Source organism: Triticum urartu, chromosome 5A (assembly GCF_056163025.1).
Source record: "Triticum urartu cultivar PI428250 chromosome 5A, HENAU_Tu73, whole genome shotgun sequence".
NCBI lineage: Eukaryota > Viridiplantae > Streptophyta > Magnoliopsida > Poales > Poaceae > Triticum > Triticum urartu.
In genome coordinates, this window is record NC_141877.1 from 556201843 (window position 1) to 556220621 (window position 18779).

Here is an 18779-nt window from a genome sequence, read left to right on the forward strand (position 1 = left end):
GTAGTGGCCCACCACGTTTCTGGTGCGCCATTAGTGTCAATTTCATCTATAGCCTTTTCCTAGTAGTGAATGTTGGAGAAGCCCTTATGAATTGTAGTGGCCATCGGTTTGATATTTTTGCATGGCAGGCATGAGATTACTACGTGTAGAGTGTACTTCCATCTTACACTAGTAGAAAAAGGGGGCTTTGGTCCAGGCCGGGTAACCCCATTAGTCCCGGTTCAGTCCAGAACCGGGACCAATGGGTGCATTAGTCCCGGTTCGTGCGGCTAAGGCATTAGTCTCGGTTCACCTGGACCCTCTAGTACCGGTTCGTGCCATGAGCCGGTACTAATGCCTCAAAGGCCATTAGTCCCGATTGGTGGCACCAACCGGGACTAAATGTTTTCAAACTCCCCCCTCCCCGGTGGACCGCCTTTTCAGTTTTAGAAAAAACAAAAGAAAATGATGGAAATGTCAAAAAAATAAAATAAAATAAGTTTCCCATGTGATATGTGGTCTAGTTGTTGGGAAAATTTACAAATATGAATTTCGACTTTATTTACAAAATCTCTCTGAAATTTGTAAAATGGGCATAACTTTTGCATACGAACTCGGATTAAAAAAATTATATGAAAAATCATCTACTCGAAAAGTTATTAAATAATTATTTTAGTCTTTTGAATTTTGGTCAAATCTGGTTAAACTATGGTCAAACTGTGGTCAAACAATGGTCAAACTACTTATTCAAGAAATATTAGTGTTATTAAATAATTATTGTTTTTTAGAACAATAGTTTCAAACTCAAACAGTAAAATGTGTGACTTCATGCTCAAGCTAAAATCCTGAGGGTTAATAGGATTAACATCTTACTATTGTCAGGAAAACAACGAGTGCAGACTTGGAAACGAGGGAGAATAGAACCTGAAAGTTAAGCGTGCTCAGGCTGGGGGAGTGGGAGGATGGGTGACCGTCCGGAAAATTAGATGATTTAAAATGATGAGGGGTGATTAGAGATTAAATTGAGCAGTGATGAGAGGGGTGATTAGAGATTAGAGGTTAAAATAAATCAGAAATTTGAAAATAAAAAGTTTTAAAAAAAATTCAAAAAAATTCAAAAAAAATCAGAAAATTACCTTTAGTACCGGTTGGTGTTACCAACCGGGACTAAAAGTGGACCTCCAGGCAGCGGCCACGTGGAGGGCCTTTAGTCCCGGTTCTGGTTTGAACCGAGACTAAAGGGTCAGGGCATTATACCGACCCTTTAGTCCCGGTTCAAAAACCGGGACTAAAGGCCCTTATGAACCGGGACTGCATGCCCTTTTTCTACTAGTGTTAGCCACACCTGCAGTAACACACACCATTTAAGGCTTATACATGGTAGGGACCTGCAGTTTGACATTATTACATGGTAATATTATTGATATGCCGGTCAATATTGTTTACTCCTATGCATGGAGTATGTGGTAGGGGGCGGTAGTAAGAGCAACTCTTGTGGAAATTACGTCGTATGTGCAATCGACATATGACATACGGAACGTGTTTCATATGCATTTGGAAATTTTGGAGGCGACACGTGTACACAAAGTTGTCCTAATGTTGCTTCTATGTTTGAAGTTTTATTTTCTTTTTTCAATTGGTTTAAATTTGAATGTTCAATTTAAGGTGCATCTAATTGAACCAAACTAGTTCAAAGCATCATCAAACGTGTAAAAACTTATATTAATGAGTAAAAGTTGCCACATTACATATATTTTTTACGACTTGAAATGTCGTCAAGTGATATTGTCAAAATTGCAGTGTCGCTTTTCGACATTGCTGCTTAGAGTACTACCAGTGGCGATGGTAGCACATGGTTATTCCTAGGGCTAAGCAATCTTAAGGGACGCACTTTAGTAATTTTTCATACGTTGTAACAAGCAATTACACAAAGGCTATTATCACTGGACCTAGGGCTGTAGCCCCCAACTGCTCTAGGCATGTCTCCGCCACTGCATATTATACAATCGCGCTGGCGACGATGCCATCTCGTCGTTGTCCTCGTCATTCTCTTCTTCTTTGAGAGATCCTTGAAGAAGACATAGTGTTTGGACTGACGGGCCACGGCGCAGCTCCTCAGGTCAGTTGTTGCGGGGAGGATGCGCTCATAGATTGGCGCCTCCTCGTCGAGTTGGGAGAGCCGCAACACGGCGACTAGGGTTCTCCCACTAGTTCTCCGGCTCTGACTTGAGGGCAATGGGGCCAACAGCTTTGTTGGATTCCCGAGGCGCTAGATCGACGTCGCCGGTCGCCATGGGAGCTCGCCAGAGCATACCTACCTTACCTATGCATGCACACATGGTCCAACAATCGGGATCACACCATCACCGTGACCACGCAATGATGCAAACACACAGTTACTCCCCTCAGTGCAGACACGAAGGACAGTATCTCTATGTACGAATTGCAAAAGATTAACCAGGAGTTCGTGGCCAATGGCAATCGGGAAATTTAACTGACACCCTCTCTCAGGGAAATACTCCTGAAAATGATGGACAGGCGTACGCACGGTGCAGCGAATATACAGTACGTAATTCTGGTGTGTGTACGTGTACCCGCACGATCGCGAAGTACGCGCGCTGGGCAGGGCCTGTGAACGTTTGCATGTGCTCCTCGAAGGACCGGCCGGCCGGCCGTTCCAACAGCTGTGTTTCATTCGGTGCGTACAACAACATCTCTGGGCTGGAAGAGACCATCTAAAATTAGTGTGTACGCCACCTGCATATATATACGTGCGTACAACAATCGTGTCGATCCATATATGTGGCTAATTGGTAGCACCGCGTGAGTAAATTTGATATATAGGAGTACGATTAAAAGCCTTCATGGTACCATGCATGCCCGACTCACACACTTGTAAAAAATAGAGTTGTGGTACCCATGGTAAAAAGAAAGAGTACCGTGTGCGTTAGCATTGCCATCGGCAAAGTCACCTTTTCTTTTTGTTTCCTTTTCCCTTTGTACATTTCATAAAACCAGGAAATATGTAAATAATATACATAGTGTGGAAAAATTATACCGTTTCGCGTTAAAAAAAATGCACTTCGATCGGCAATGTCATGTTACGCCGTGTAGTTGATGCAGTACGTCCATCGTTAATCTATGCCAAGGCGGCTGTTGTTTACGAGGCGTGTGGAGCCGTGGGTGCATGAGAGGTTGACCTGTAACTGCAATAGCCAACAATAATACTACATCCACGGGCAGCTATTAAGAGATTTACGTAAACTCCCCCCCCCCCCCCCCCCCCCCCCCCCACATTTTCATGGATGGGGCCCTTCATCCCGTTAACCAGAATAATAAAGCCCCACGTTCCACGTTGCGTTAATCACATAAAAAACTTTTATGTAGGTCTAGTGTTTTTTTTTTAACATCAGTGTAGACACAAGCGCTCATATACACGTGCATACACTCATTTTTATGAACACACATGCACATCCTACCCCTATGAGCACCTCTGAAAGATTGAGCCGGCTCATCTTGAGATTTACGAAGTCACCGTAGGCGACTAGTCGTCGACGGGAACGTCTCCTCTCACTGAATGCGCATCGCCGAAAATCCCGAAATAAATCCAAAAATAAATGCGAGCATCATGATTTAAACTCTGATGGGCTAAGGATATCATGGTCGTTTTAACCATCCAACCACATGTTGGTTCAATCATAGGTCTAGCATTACCCAATAGCCAAACATCAACTTTTACCCCCCGCAGGATAAAAAGAAAATAAAGCATCGTCTGAGGTCGGGAATTTGAGCAGAACAACACCCGCGCGGGAAGCCTGCACACAATACGCTGGGCATTGGCAAGCTTCTATACTCTAGATCGAGTGCATGCACCCAGCGACACGTCAACTCACGCGGTAGCCATGCAGACGAACCCAGTAGAACCAAGCCAAGGTTAACTACGTTGGCCGAGAGAAGAAACAGAGGAGGCCAAGCAGGGCCAGTATGACACGATTGATTTGCTCATGTGAGGGCAGTGTAGGTGTAGCTTGGCCTGGCACCCCTCGGTGCGTGGCCACAGCTTCTGCACATAGCAATGACCTCTAGCTATACCGGCACAGCCTACCCTGACTGCGCCTACTCTACGCTGCTTTCGTTTGTATCTGTGGACTGGTATGTACGGGCATGCAATAGCGTGGACGTACTGCTAGACGCTGGAGCCGTAGGGTCCGGTGAATTATGAAATAGGAGAAAACTTGAGGGCACGGTCTGTTATCCGGGGATTTGAGTGCACCTGCCGTGCTTCTTCCAGGGCCTGTACGACTGGCACTAGCTTTTAATTGGCTGTTGCATGCGTGTGGTGTATGCATTGCTCACGTCTATTCAGTGCGCGATCCACACCGACTGCATTCATTTTTGCTGTATAAATAGGAGTTGAATGGTCTGTGTACGTCGCTTCAGGTAGGCCTACTCTACGGCCGCACGTATCTTCGGTCCCGAGGCTAAGAGCATCGCCGGCGTCCAACCGACCGGCCACGAAATTTAGACCCCTTAAATGGGTCTCAAACGATCTGAGCTGATCTGCATCTTTTATATTCAGTCTAAATATAAGACGAATATGGGGTATCCGGACGTATCCGTCACGTTAGATCTGGCCCACAGTGGCCTATCCGACTCCAGATATATTCATCTTGCCGGGATAAATCCTAACCACTTCACTCTCCTCTTCCCTCCACTCCCTCCGCCACCCAAACTCACCTTCGACAACTTTCGGCCGTCTCCTACATGGCGACCAACGGATTTGATTTCAACCACTCTGGATCTGTCGACTGGGGTGTCATCTCGTGCGGATTGAAAAAAGCAATGGCGGTCCGCATTGGACTCGGCCACTCCCGGGAGGACAGCTCCCGGCTGACGGTCGGATCTATCTGGCACGACTATATAGTGTCGGCTCAAGGAGCGCTCGGGTCCTCGAAAAAATCTCTCCTTTCCATCACCGGTTGGGTAGACTATGAGTCCCACCGGGAACGGGCAACCTGCCGTGGAATGGAAAGGATAAGGGTCGCCGTGGCCCGTATCACTGCGGAAATGGCGGCAACACGGGCGGCTGATGCGGCGGCGCGTGCGGACGCGGAGGAGGAAGTCATCCGTGCCCGCATTGTGAAGAAACGACAGCGCATGAACATGCACGACCTCGCCTGAGCGCAGAATTAGGCGGTTTGTGCCATGGCAGGACTACCACATAAGGAGGAGAAGGAGGACAGCGACGGCAAGAACAGCTCTAATGACGAGCAGATCCGATTCGATCCCTACTACGTCTTCGACCGGTACTTCCGCGAGAAGGACAGTAATGACGCCGGAAGGGTAAGGGCAGCCGTGTGGATGATCTCTGCCATAGCCAAACATGCCAAATTTTAATAGTCCGATGGCATGTTAGCAGTGATGGAGTAGTCAGACAAAGTGTGTAATGCATCAACGTAGTTGCATGAGTTTGTATGAATTTGAGATATGATAATTGAGATGTCCGAATGTGTATTGCATTATTTAAGACACGACCAGTCAGTGTCTTTGAGGGCCGGATTTGTCCATCGCGGCTCTAAGGGGTGGTACGGTAGCACGTAGTATATGCGGTGCTACCTCGAGCATGTATCTCACCTCTTGCAATACTCCACCAGTCCCTGGTGTGTTTAGCATGCATGGTACTCATATTAGCCTCAGTAGTTTAGTGGCGTGCACCAGCTTTTGCTTCTCCCTGTACGTACCATCTTGTTGGCTCGACGGTTGGTTTGGCCTTGTCAGTATCATCGGTTCTGCTATTTTCTTCCGCGTATTAATCATGCAAGTAGGTAGCTTGTGCCTGTTATTAACTAGACAAAAGCAAGTTGGCGCAACACATAACGTGATGCCGTCTGGGTACAAGCTCTAATAATGGCAAGGAAGTTTCCTCGTATCCACCAGTTATATGACCGCATATTGCACAATTATAAGTTCTTTTTCCTGGGGAGAATGTTTTGAGCGAATTTTCTCATTTGCAGCAGACCGAAATTTTTCTCATTGGGGACGACAATTTTTCTCATTCAATGTTGCACATAAAATGTGCTGCCCCGTTGAACGGAGATCTCGTCGAGCTCGGTGTTTCCCAGATGAAATAGTGATTCGCAGTCGTGCATGCAAGCTAGCCGGTCGTAGGTGCTGGATGGAACGATGGCAGCACGCAGCAGGCGGCGCCATGCTTGTCTGCGATGGAGACCACACTCCACTCCACCAGGCTGCTCCACCAGAACGCAACAGCAACTCTTTTGTCCTTTGCCGGTGGCCGGCCGCTCTCTACCGGCACGGCGGGATGGGCTCGCCCGCCTCGTGCCGCCATTGCTCGTGCTCCTCCGGCACTGTGCCGCGGATCTCGTGAGGTCATCGCGCGGCACGCCATGGATCGCCCGTAGCCAGCATAGGCTGGCTAGCCTTGCTGCGTGCGTCCGCTAGCTGTAGCCGGCCGGCAGGGGCCCGGGCACGGTGGCCGGGCTGGCCCTGTGACCCAGGGCATAGGTAGCTGGGCACCGGCACCGGCCGGGGCATCGGGGAAGCAACCGCCTGTTGCGGTGGAATGATTGGATAAATAGATCCCTGGCCTCCAACGCGACGTTGGTCGCCGTCGATCGCTGGCTGTGGCGTTGGTGCGTGGCGGAGGTCCCACGCACGGCCACCAGAGAAGAAATCGACCCAGGGCCTGGCTCGTCGACGGATCGATCGGGGGACAGGGGCACGAGGTGTATATGGCTACGTACGTTTTGCTCGTACAGCTAGGTCGCCTCCGTACGTACGCATGGGGGATGGGTGCTGGGCTGCCGTCGGTTTGGGTTATACACGTGTTAAAAAAAAGGCTTGGATTACACAGGACGGGTCGTATCGTACGTTGGGAGTAATGAATGGCATAAGATGACTTGTTTTTGCCCAAAAATGGAAAATTGGTACGAATTAATATTTTTGCAAAAGAAACAGCAGAATAACAGAGTTGTACAGTTCATGTATTTACTAGATCTTTACCTCAAGTTTGGTAAGAAAGAGTTTAACTCTAGCAAGTGGAAATGACAAGCACAATGCGGTGGACGTAGGATCCATGGTATTTTGCGTTAATTTGAAGCAACTTGCCCAGTCAAAATTGCGAAATGCTTTCATGCTTTTGAAGAAATATACAAAACAGAAATGTTTCAGTTTCGAAGTAGAGAGCTATCCACTCTCTACAAAAAAATGGAAATTTCTAGCGACCTTAATTAAGTGGCATCCTAAGTAGGACACAAAAACTCAAAAAAACATCTAAAAACGGAGTCCTGCTGTCAGCAAGGAAGGGATCCACCGCGCTGACATGGCCCTAAGGCCACCGGAGACGATGCGGACCGGCGGTGGCGCCGATGGAAGGCAGATGAACCCTAGATTCTCTGAAGATTAAATAAAGTTCTCTCCGTCTAGCCTCCGCCCCGATGGTGCGTTTGGTATCGACGGTGGGCGTGCGGAGGTGGGTCTCTGGCGGATCAATCCTTGGTCGATTTGTTCGGATCTGGTCGTAGTTCGTCTACGCTTTTGTGTGTCACTTGGTTGGATCCTTCCGATCGATACTACTCTTCAACAACGGCAGTTGTTGTTCTGGTGCGCTGGTTCTATGGGGCCTTAGCATGACGATTTTCTGACTGTCTACTATAACAAGTTTTGCCGGGCTCAGACGAGGAACGAGCGATGATGGCAGCACACCTTTGGCTCGCTTTAGTGTTCGTAGTCGTCGTTAGGTGGTCTACAAATCTGGACGTATTTTTTTTTTATTATTTCTGATGTTCATGGCACAGATCTGAAGTTTTCCTGAAAAAAAATTAAGTTGATCACGTAGAGTGCGTACAGATTGGTCCCAAAAGTCCTGCTATTGGTCCACTTGGTGCATCAATCTAACGGATCAACACAAATGACGGACATCTCAACAACAACAACAACAACAAAATACAAAAAATTAATGTTGGGCGATGCGTTAATTGGCCAACATCGCTGCGCGTACGGATGAACTTGGGATGCAGCCGTGTGTGCATGCATGGTGGATTAAATGGGCGTACGTGCGTTTCCCTGTTGACAACTGCACCCGAACCACCACCCTCGATTAGCTACTACTCCTGGCCTCTGCATGAATCTAATTTTACAAAGCACGTTAGAACAAGTATAATAAGATGATGTAGACGAGTCGTAGGACTTAAAATATTATATTTTTACTGAGTTGAATGAGAGTGCAAAGGAGAAAGTAGAGATGCGGGGTGTAGATTTACAGTTGCTTGTAGCACGGACTCCAAAAACTATGTGAAAGTGTAGGATGGGAATGTTTCAAAAAAAATATTTTGTTGTAATCCACTATCATACATTAACTATAGATGACATGACACCATATTATAGCCACTGGTCGGCTATATTATTAACCATGCTCTTACTGCCAAACTCAATACTACCCAACATTAGTTGTCAGCCTCTTGTCTCAAGACTCAGGCCTGCGGTACACAATCTCTGTATATAGGTACAGTATCCCCGCGAATTTTGCTATGGAAGGCATGTAGGCTCATCGTTAACGACTTTTAGAGCAAGTACAATAGTAGGTTTATAGCCCGTTTATTTCAGAATTTTGCTTATATAAAGAAGAGATACATGAAAAAGCATGGCGAGTAGGCTCTCATGTAAGAGCTTAGCTATATGAGTGCTGCAGGGAAAATTCAATAAATGTGAAGAAAAAGATACAGAGAAGATGAGAAAAAGTACTAATCTTATAGCCAACCTTGTTGCATGAGTGATTATATTGTTGTCTATAGATGATATGGCAACATCTTATAGCCAGCAGTTGACTGTATCATTAACCATGCTCTTAGAGGGGTTTAATTCAGATTAGACTGGTCGTAATGGTAGTATCATAGATAGTATCATGCATGCCAACTAGACAATTTTGATAAGGTGCCATAGTATTAAATGAAGAAAACGAGGATGGAGTATCATATCATGATACCGTATCATAATAAATGTTATGCTACTTTGTGTCATGAATGGCAATAAATAGAGTACTATATAATACTAATATATGATACTATGCATTAGGGAGGTAGTATTATACACTAGTATCATATGCATGATACTAGCATATAATACTCCCCATTACAACCAGCCTTAGAGTAAGTACAATAGGATGACATAAGCATACTATAAGAAATAAAAAAAAATATTCTTACTTAGTTGGAGGAGAGAGAAGAGAAGCGGACTCTTGGTTAGTAGGTTAGTAGCCAGCTGCAACACGAGACCCAAGACGCTTTGTGGGGACGTAAGATAAACCAACTATTGACAAACTAGTACTCCCTCCGGTCCTTTTTAGTTTGCATATAAGATTTGACTGAAGCCAAGCCTCGTAAAGTTGGACCAACTTTATAGAAAAAAAATACCAACATTCACAATCTGAAATCAATACCAATAGATGTGTCATGACTTAAAGTTTCATATTGTATAACTTTAACATGGCAGATGTTGATATTTTTTCATATAAATACGGTCAAACTTTGTGAAGTTTGACTTCAGAAAATTCTAATATGCAGAGTAAAAATGGCCGGAGAGAGTATATATTTATAACTTACTATTGTACATGCCGGATAAGAGGTTGACTGTGCATGACAGGGCAATTTCTTATAGTCGACCGTTGGCTGCATTATTAACCTTGCTCTTATAGTAGCATAATCCGCCGAGCTGTAGTACACGATCGGGCTCATGATCCAACGAGTTTTATGAGCAGGTCACCGTAGTCTCCAGCTGGGAGCCACCGGGCCCCGTCCCGGCGTGTCACGCCGCGGCCGTGTGCAGCGACACGCATTTACACCACGCTGCCATCAGCACGGTACTCGCAACAGTGACCCATGCGCTCGCTGCCATGCCTCCCATCTTGAGCTGTTCTATAGCGAGAGCTTTGCGCGGGCCTCCGAATTAAACCACGGGCAGGAGCGGACAACAAAAATGGCTGCGAGCTCAAGCAGACGAGGCCATGGCGGGTGACGAGCTGGGCTGGGGGGGTATCCGTCACTCTGCTGGCTCTCCCGTCATCCGGCTCGCCGTTTACTCACGCCGACGTGCGCAGCCGGGTTGCTTCTCGAAGAAAATGCGCGGTGATTAAGGCTCGACCGGCAGGAAAACGGGGAAGCGTTATAGCTTTCCTTTTTGTGCTGATCGAAGGGCGGCGCATCTCTGGTGCAAAGGAGTGCGCTCCCGTGGGATGTGCTATGCGCAGCTGCGCCACTTCAGAGCGTGGGCGTCTACCAAAAGGATGATGCAGCCTTTTTTTTTCTTTTCGGAAATGACGAATCCATAACGGTTGGGATTTGCTCATGACAAATCAAACGTATTTTATGGCAAGTTTAGTTGTCACGAGAATGGCAAATTTAGGTGACAAGAACGGTAATTTTCTAACAAAAAATAAACTAAAGGTGAAATTATCATACTTACCAACTAAACTTGTCATCCCTCGTGTATATAAATTGCCACAAAAAACATGCGGTTTGCCATCGGGAAATCGCAAACGTCCAAGACTTATCGGCGTCCTTTCGTTTCTGCAGAAGAGGTGCAACGACCTAGACCTAATCTGGCAGCAGGAAGAGGCAGAAATGGACATTTTAAAGAGCAAATGGGAACAAACTCCCTCAAAAGTCAATTTCTAAAATAAAAAAGGCAAATAGGTTTCTAATCCTTAGTCATAGTATGAAATTATTGCTATATTTAATTTGATCATAAATAATTCCACTTTAGTGAAAACCACACATTTTTGTAATCAGTTTAGGTACAAGAAAAACATTAGGCAATCGGGCATAAATTGACCTAGAAAGGAAAATATGATCAAATGCCATAAACATTTTTGTGGCTTCAAATGATCGGAAAAAAATTGGCTTTGAAAGAGCAAACCGTTAACACTGAATCAGCCATGTGTGGCCTCACACTTTCGTTTCCTTCTGATCATTTTTAAGGAGAGTCGGCTAAATTTTAAAAACCGGGTTAAAATTCGCGAGGCATTTCTAACACTATGTGTTGGCAACTAGGATACGTAACATCACATTCGGAAGGTGAACAATATATAGCTGAAACTATAAGTGCGCCACAATCGTTATATATTTCCAAATATCAATGACTAGAAAGAAGAAAGGCGCCACCCCATAAATTTATGCTGATATGCATGTTATCTAGAAGACTTTCTGAAACTAATATCTATAAGAACATTCAAACCTTGCAAGATCGGTTTCCTACTAACGACAAAAAAAAACACTCTCCAATCTTGACAGTTGGCACACAGCAGTGCGTGAACTATTTCTAGGCAGCCTTGGTATACACCTAACAAATCTTTAAAGCCACGATTGAAGCAATCCGAACAAAGGATATGAAACCAACTGTAGATGGTGGTTCATTCGAGAAGTTTTAATCAGATGTAATAGAGAAAATCTTTTATTTAATAGGTGAAACAAATGTGATTAGGACTGCGTTTGCCTGGCGACCTAGGGCACAATCAAAATAACACCATGGTCACGTGCCCGTATGTGTCATCCTACTAACAACCTAGGGCACGCGCCTGTATGATGGTGGCTTAGTCGGTTAAACTCGTGCAACGTAAAGGTCACAACAATATGCGCGAGCACAAGAGTTGGGACACAAAGTGAAGGACGGAAATGAGTATATATCTTTTTTTTCAAAAGAGTATATATCTAATAAAAACCATTTACCATATGTGTCATCTTGGAAGCACCTTCACCTTACCGGCGGTGGAAAAACCTCTGGCCGTCCAAAGCGATCAACAAGTGCACGACCAGGGCACGTAGCCACGTCGCAGTACAAGTCCTTTTTCCTTTCACCCGCAGCAACTGGCCCCGGCGCCTCGTGCACCGAAAGCGGAGGGCTCGGCAAAGGGACGCTCGCGCCGCGGTTGGCAATGGCATCTATAAAACCAGCCCAGAAACCTCCACCTCCACCTCCCCCGGTGCGCAGCGCACACAGCCGAGCCGCAGCCAGTCACGCGCCCGACTTCGCTCGCTCGCGCACGCACGCACGCACGGGACGGAACACACTCGCGCACTCCCACTCCCACTCCACCGCTCCGCTCTCCCTGCCTGGCCCACGGCCGCCGCGCCGCCTGCCTTGCCTGCCCGCCTGCATGGGCGACCACCACCCGCGGGCCCGCCCCGCCGCCGGCGACCTGCGCCCGCCGGAGCCGCCGCTCGACCCGCTCGAGTTCCTCTCCCGCTCCTGGAGCGCCTCCGCCGTCGACGTGCCCCGCCCGCGCCCGCCGTCGCCGGCGCCGCTCCTCGCCGCGCCCATCGCCGAGGACCCCGCCTGCTGCGAGCTCGACGACGGCGCCGCCACGGCCGGCAGCTCCTTCTCCTTCGCCTCCGCCGCCACCTCGCAGTTCATCATGGAGCGGATCCTGGCGCAGTCGGTGAGCCCTCCTCCCTCCGCCTCGGCCCTTCCTCCCCTGCCCTCTCCTCTCCTCCCTCTCCGGGCAAAAGAAAAGAGCGTTCTCCGATCGGAGCTGCCCAAACTCACGATCCGTTTGCACAAGAGGGAAAAAGCAAGAAATACCACTAAAAATTTCAGTTTGTAACCGGCGAGTTCCGTTTTGTCTGTGGCATGGCCGCGTCTGATTCCGAACTCTCTCTTTTTGTTTCGTTTTTGTTTAATAACAGTGCTAAAGCGTGTGCTTTAGTCGTTCTTTATGTGGGATTTCGACGCTCACCAGCATTCGTCCGAGAATTACTACTGTGGAGTACGTTTGTGTGATGAGTTCGTGGTTCCCTCCTTATCTCCTGTGATTCCTGTCAGAGGATTCCCAGCGTACGCCCCAGTACGAAACCCAGCCCCTTCGATGGGAGTTAATGATGATCCTCTTGACCTTCCTCACCGCTCCGGTTCATTCTCTCGTCAAATTCAACCTCTATTTTCTCTTGGTTTTCCTTTTGACCCCATGTTTGGACAAGGAGAAACGGCCAAAGGGGAGATTCTTCTCCTACGAGGGCAATTAGAAGAGGCGTAATCCCGACTCCCTTTTTTTAATCTTTTTAGGGTGTGTCTAGTTATTGCACATCTAAGTGAGTGAATCAAGTATAAAAAGGAAAAGAAAAAAGAAAAAAAAATATCCACACGAATCTCAACGCAAGATCAATGACATAGGACTTAGATGTGCAATACTTATGGCACATCTAGATGTGCTTTAGCAAAACTGATCTTTTTAACAACCCTGTTTAGTGAGTGGTCAGGGCAACACTTTATCATCAATTTCTCAGCTCTTTCGAGAATTGATTTTTCATTTCTTTCTCTTTCGCAGTTTGCAGAAGCAAAAGTAAATAATCCGTACTACTGTTTAGTGTTTATCACTTTTAATTGATCGGTGGAACTGGACATTGATGCAAATTTGTTGTGCAGGAAGTGGCGCCCCTCACAACCGGACGGCTCTCCCACAGCAGCGGCCCGCTCAACGGCGGCGGCTCGCTCACCGACAGCCCGCCGGTCTCGCCGGAGATTGACGACTCGCAGGTTCACTTCTTGTCACCTTTGCTGCTTTCCACTCGTGCTGGCTACCAGTTCCTAGGCGAGGCCCCTGTTCCAAGTGCTCGTGATTTCCAGTGCAGTAGTACTCGCAGTTCTACTAGTACTTGGCCTCAATTTTTAATGCCGACCAAAGCGCCAGCCTTCTTCAGGCTCTCACTAATTGTGCTCAGTTTCCAGTACCATCTTTGGATGTTCTTGAGCGTTTTAAGTTACAAAGACCAAGGCGCTAGTGGACGAACTGTGTTGATGTGTCAAGTTTTTTAGAGTTTCAGCAAGAAACCAAAAGAGATTGTGCACTAGCAGCCGTGTGCACGACTAATGGTCGTGTGCTTGTTTACCGGGAAAACCATCTTTTCCGCGCTCTACAACTTCAGAAAACCCGAAAAAGTCGATTAAATCATGAAGCTTTTGCGCAGCTTTCTTTTTACTAGTAGTTCCATTGTCCTTGCTAGATTATTTGTCCGGGAAAAAATATCTGTTCACAAAACTTTTCCTTGCATATTGTGTCTAAACTGACGGTTTGCAAGACTATTTCTCTAAAGTTCATCGGCTGCAATTAAACATTTCCATGGCAAAAAAAAAATAGCATTGTATAGGCTCTCACACTCACACTAGAAACCGCAGCTTGGTTGTGCTTGTGGTAAAACAGCCGAGGCCAGAAGAGTCACTTGTTTATGAAAGTAACTATACTATAGGAAGCTGTGGGACACTGAGAGGCTGCCTGGGAGCTGGGACAAAGAGACCAGCCTTGCAGCCTTCCCTGTGCGCCAAATTTTCTGTGGAGAGAGAACAAAAGAAAAAAAATGGAACAGGCCCCGTTGCCTTTCTCACATTCCGATAAAACACCTGGCCATAGTAACCCTCATCTCTTTTTCCCCACATCTTTTGTTTTGCCTAGTCCCTTTCGCTCTCTCTCTCTCTCTCTCTCTCTCGCTGCTACCAAGAGCCTGCGATCTCGGCGCCCATGGCGCAATGTTTTGCCGCGGCCATGTCCTTTTCTCCGTCGCCCCCGCCGACAACTCCTGTTTTCCAGTTTGAAGCCTGTGCCCCTTCACATGCGGGATCATGTACATCTCCATTTTGGATGCACCAGCACCAGCACCGGCTGGTTCATGGCTTACCTGTTTGTTTGCTTGTCCCCTCTGCTATGCTGCCCATGAACAAGCCCCACATTTTACAGATTTACATGGAGTGTAATATGCTTTGTTTCATTCACATCCATGTTAGTTGTCGCTGTTTTAGTACAAAGTTGTACTAAAACAGAGACAACTAATATGGAAGGAACGGAGGGAGTAATATACTAGTAGTAGAAAACAACTAGCACGCATGTCTATATGTTTTTCTAGGCATTCTTGGTTTAAAGCATCTTTTTTCACAAATATAAGGATACTGTTGCCCATCTCTCAAAAAATAGTGACCCCTTCCCTCTTTTCTTCCTAGCTCTTGTTCTTCATGCCTTGTTTTCATCTTTCATGTACCTTGTTCTCTTTTCCACTGTAGTACGTAGTTGTTAAGTGTCACTTCAGCGGCGTGCGCACAACAGTTATAATTTGCTTTGTTCCTCCCGTCTGCTTCCTGCCTTATTGTTTCGACGGGATGCATGCAGTACTATCTTACAAGTTTTACTCGGTAATAAGTTTGGGGGCCGGCACAGTATGGTGCTGGAATAATGTGCTTGGATATCCAAAGACAGAGAGATATGTCACACTGGCAGGCCAGCCTATGCACTGGTTTGTCTGGCTTGGCGAATTATTAGTTTGTAATCTTTAAAGCATCTTTCTTTAAAAAATATATTCCTTTCCTGGGACAGTTTATTAGCTCATGATAAAGCAAATATGAAATGCCTCCAAAGATCCAACTGTTCACCCCTATTTTTGGGATTAAGCACAAAGAAGATAAAAGTCCAGGAATGCCCCACACCCACATGCCCCCAGCCCCAAGAGAGACAAGTCCTACGAGAGGTCAAGGTCAAAGATCTGATTAGGATAGGCAGGCCGTACACAGGGCCACTCTCTGGTCCTCCCAGCCGGGCTAATCACGGTTGTTTAGCCCCCCCTAAACCTGAGACCCCTTCCTGTCGTGGTAAACATTTTTTGCCTGCAAGAATGGATTTTACCGTGTTGCTTGGGGGTGTGCGTTAATGAAGCCCCGATTCCGGGTACCGTCTCAGCCTGGCCTCTGGGCTCTGGTCTGCTGCTGCTTGTGCAAGCGAACACTGTGCGCGCCCAGTCTGCCGATGTCACTCTCCATGCACCCCGTTTCTCTCTCTATCTCTCTGGGTAAAAGGTACTCTAGCAGTAGCAGGCATGCAGTCCTTGCCTTTAAGCTCGGTCTGCTCTGCTGGCTTTCCTGCATCATGGCGCTAGGCTCCTGCCTTTTTGGTCCCTAATCGAGTTTTATTCCTCCGGCTTTTCTAATCTGGTGTGTTAGTGATGATGCCTTCTTTTATCTGATCTAGGACCAATGCTGCAGGTTTATTCCACGCCGCTTCATCATTGTGTCCATTTATCCTCTGAGATTATAGTACTACATTGTTTACTGGTGTACATGTAGTATGCGCCAGTATGTGCCACGCTTTTGCTCAATTATCAGACTTACTTATGCCGTACCATAGTTTAACGTTGTGCATACACAGTGTTTTCTGCTGGCCGAGGAGCTTTGAATAATTGTTAGTACTACATATGAGAGAGTTACGGACCCACCCCGGAAATTTGGTTTCCATCTATCACTTCAAGGCCCTACCGCAACATTTGCTGTAACGAAATTTTTGCACTTGAAGTAAAATTTTCCTAGCAGTTTAGTCTGTTTGATCTACAGTATTGCCCATAGGAATGCAAAATGATCATTGGACTGAAAGAACAGAGAATTATAAACATCCTTGGGAATGCTCTTTGCTAATTGGAACAATCTCTTGTCAAAAATGTAATGCAGTACTGCAGGGCGGGCACGCCGAAGCCACAGGCGTACCGAGGAGGCAGCAAGACGGTCGGCCGGTGGCTCAAGGACAGGAAGGAGAAGAAGAAAGAGGAGACGCGAGCGCACAACGCGCAGGTCCATGCCGCTGTTTCGGTCGCGGCGGTGGCTGCTGCGGTTGCGGCCGTTGCTGCTGCCACCGCTGCGGCCTCAAGCACCGGCAAGGATGATCGCGCAGCCCGCACCGACATGGCCATGGCCTCCGCGGCGACGCTCGTGGCCGCGCAATGCGTCGAGGCCGCGGAGTCCTTGGGGGCCGAGCGCGAGCATTTGGAGGCGGTTGTTAGCTCGGCGGTGAATGTCAGGACGCCTGGCGACATCGTCACGGTCACAGCTGCTGCTGCTACTGGTTTGTGATTTCCATTCCACCTGATGTGGTGATAACTGATAACTACAGTACTGTATTTCTTAAGCTTGAGGTGGATGATCATTGTTGCGTGCAGCATTGAGAGGTGCAGCCACATTGAGGGCGAGGGCTCTGAAGGAGGTGTGGAACATAGCGGCGGTGATCCCGGTCGAGAAGGGGACGATGGGAGGAGGAGGTGCAGGAGGAGGGCACCATAACAAGCAGATTGTGCAAAAGCAGCAGCATCGCAAGCTGGAGAGCAACGGCAGCAGCATCAGCGATCTTTCGCTAGAGGAGGAGAACAACTTCCTGGGCGTGTGCAGCCAAGAACTTCTTGTTCGCGGCACCGAGCTCCTTAAACGCACGCGGAAAGGTGCTGTCTGGTGATACATTTCCGGTTCATCAATGTGTTAAAAGTGCATGGACATGTACTGACGCTGCTGTTTCATGATCGTTTTATCTGCAGGCGCACTGCATTGGAAGGTCGTATCAGTGTACATCAACCGAATGGGCCTGGTAAATGCCGACGTCCTCGAGTTGTATAGAACCTTTTTTGTGGCAATTCTGGTCTTTTTGCTTAGTTATCATGGCGTGCTTGCAGGTCTCTCTGAAAATGAAGAGCCGGCATGTCGCAGGGACAATCACCAAGAAGAAGAAAGGTGAGTGGCAAGCAATCATGGCAACAACGGTAGCATCATCTCATTGTCCGTCATCCATGGCGCTGATCGAGGTCGGATCCATGTCGCTGCTTGCAGGTGTGGTGATCGACGTGTGCAAGGACGTGGCGGCGTGGCCCGGGCGGCACCTGCTGGAGGACGGCGAGCACCGGCGCTACTTCGGGCTGAGGACGGCCGACCACCGGGTGATCGAGTTCGAGTGCACCAGCCAGAGGGAGTATGAGCTGTGGACCAAGGGCGTGGCCCGCCTCCTCAGCATCGCCGACGAGCGGAAGCGTCCCCTGTGAGTGGCTGAGTGGGCTGCCGACGCCGGGCTTTTGGTCGTCCGAACTCCGGAGCCGTCCCATGTGTGCGTTTGTTTGCTAGGCTGTAGATGTGAGGCGAGGGGCAACAGAAGAAAACGGCATGGGTGTACCTCTTGTCCTGCAAGAGAAATGGACTATCATGCCGTTGCTACTTGTTAGGGCTGGAAGTGAACTGAAGGCTGTGTGTTTATGTGCATGTGGTTGGGTTGGGGTTTCCATCAGCTCATGTGTGAAGAAGAGTGGCTAGAGTGAAGTTCCCCCTTTGCTCTGTTTCCTTTGTGTCTTAAGTTTTGCTTCTCACCTGTGGTGTGTCGGTGGCCTATTATACAGAGAGACATCTAGTGGCGGGAGAAGATCATTGCTTTGTTCCATTTAGGTATGGTAATTTCTGCATGCTCGGTAAATCATGGAAGATAGTAATTGGGTTCTTTTGAAGGACATGATTGATCCTTGACAGCGCTCTTAGGCCTGAAGAGGAGTAGAGTGACTAGTGTATAATGGTAGTTGCGGCTGCGGTTTAGAATCTTTGACCGGGAGCAAAAGCTGCTTTTGTCCCTCGAACATCGTCTGCCCCTAGCTCTGAGGTCAGGGGCCCTTACAGTACATGTCTACTGCTAAAGCTGTCGCCTCAAGAATTCCCTGGGTCCCTTCCTTCTCTGCTGCTCTCCCTCCCAGTTTGCAACATGCTTTGCTTTCAACATGCCGGAGGCTGCACTCTCTCATTCTTTCGTTTCAGGAGCTGGGGATCACATTCCCTTCGGCTGCTGCTGCAGTCGATTCAGGACCAACTTGATGCTGGATAATAGTTTTGTTCAGAGACCCGCGTACTGTGCATCCTTTACTCAGTAACTTCATTTCTCTGAGACTGAAACTATTACCATCTTCCTTTACACGTGAAATCATTCAGAAAACCGGATGCCACGATGTGATTTTCCTTTC

At 47.6% G+C, this 18779-nt stretch overlaps 1 protein-coding gene across 1 annotated transcript; it reads left to right on the forward strand.

Annotated features, from left to right (window-relative positions):
- The first annotated feature begins 11951 nt into the window (after positions 1-11951).
- Positions 11952-18110, forward strand: LOC125505939 (VAN3-binding protein). Its single transcript, XM_087521710.1, has 7 exons — positions 11952-12430; positions 13414-13524; positions 16471-16861; positions 16956-17231; positions 17325-17374; positions 17460-17517; positions 17614-18110. The coding sequence occupies exons 1-7, from the start codon at positions 12149-12151 to the stop codon at positions 17820-17822; spliced, it is 1377 nt and encodes a 458-aa protein (XP_087377836.1). The 5' UTR covers positions 11952-12148; the 3' UTR covers positions 17823-18110.
- Positions 18111-18779: the final 669 nt, after the last annotated feature.

Bases quoted from the DNA above. Each gene is read 5' to 3' on its own strand.
- LOC125505939 (XM_087521710.1), top strand. From the start codon at position 12,149: ATGGGCGACCACCACCCGCGGGCCCGCCCCGCCGCCGGCGACCTGCGC. The intron at 13,525-16,470 runs GTTCACTTCTTG...AATGTAATGCAG, and splicing joins CGGAGATTGACGACTCGCAG to TACTGCAGGGCGGGCACGCC. The intron at 16,862-16,955 runs GTTTGTGATTTC...TGTTGCGTGCAG, and splicing joins CACAGCTGCTGCTGCTACTG to CATTGAGAGGTGCAGCCACA.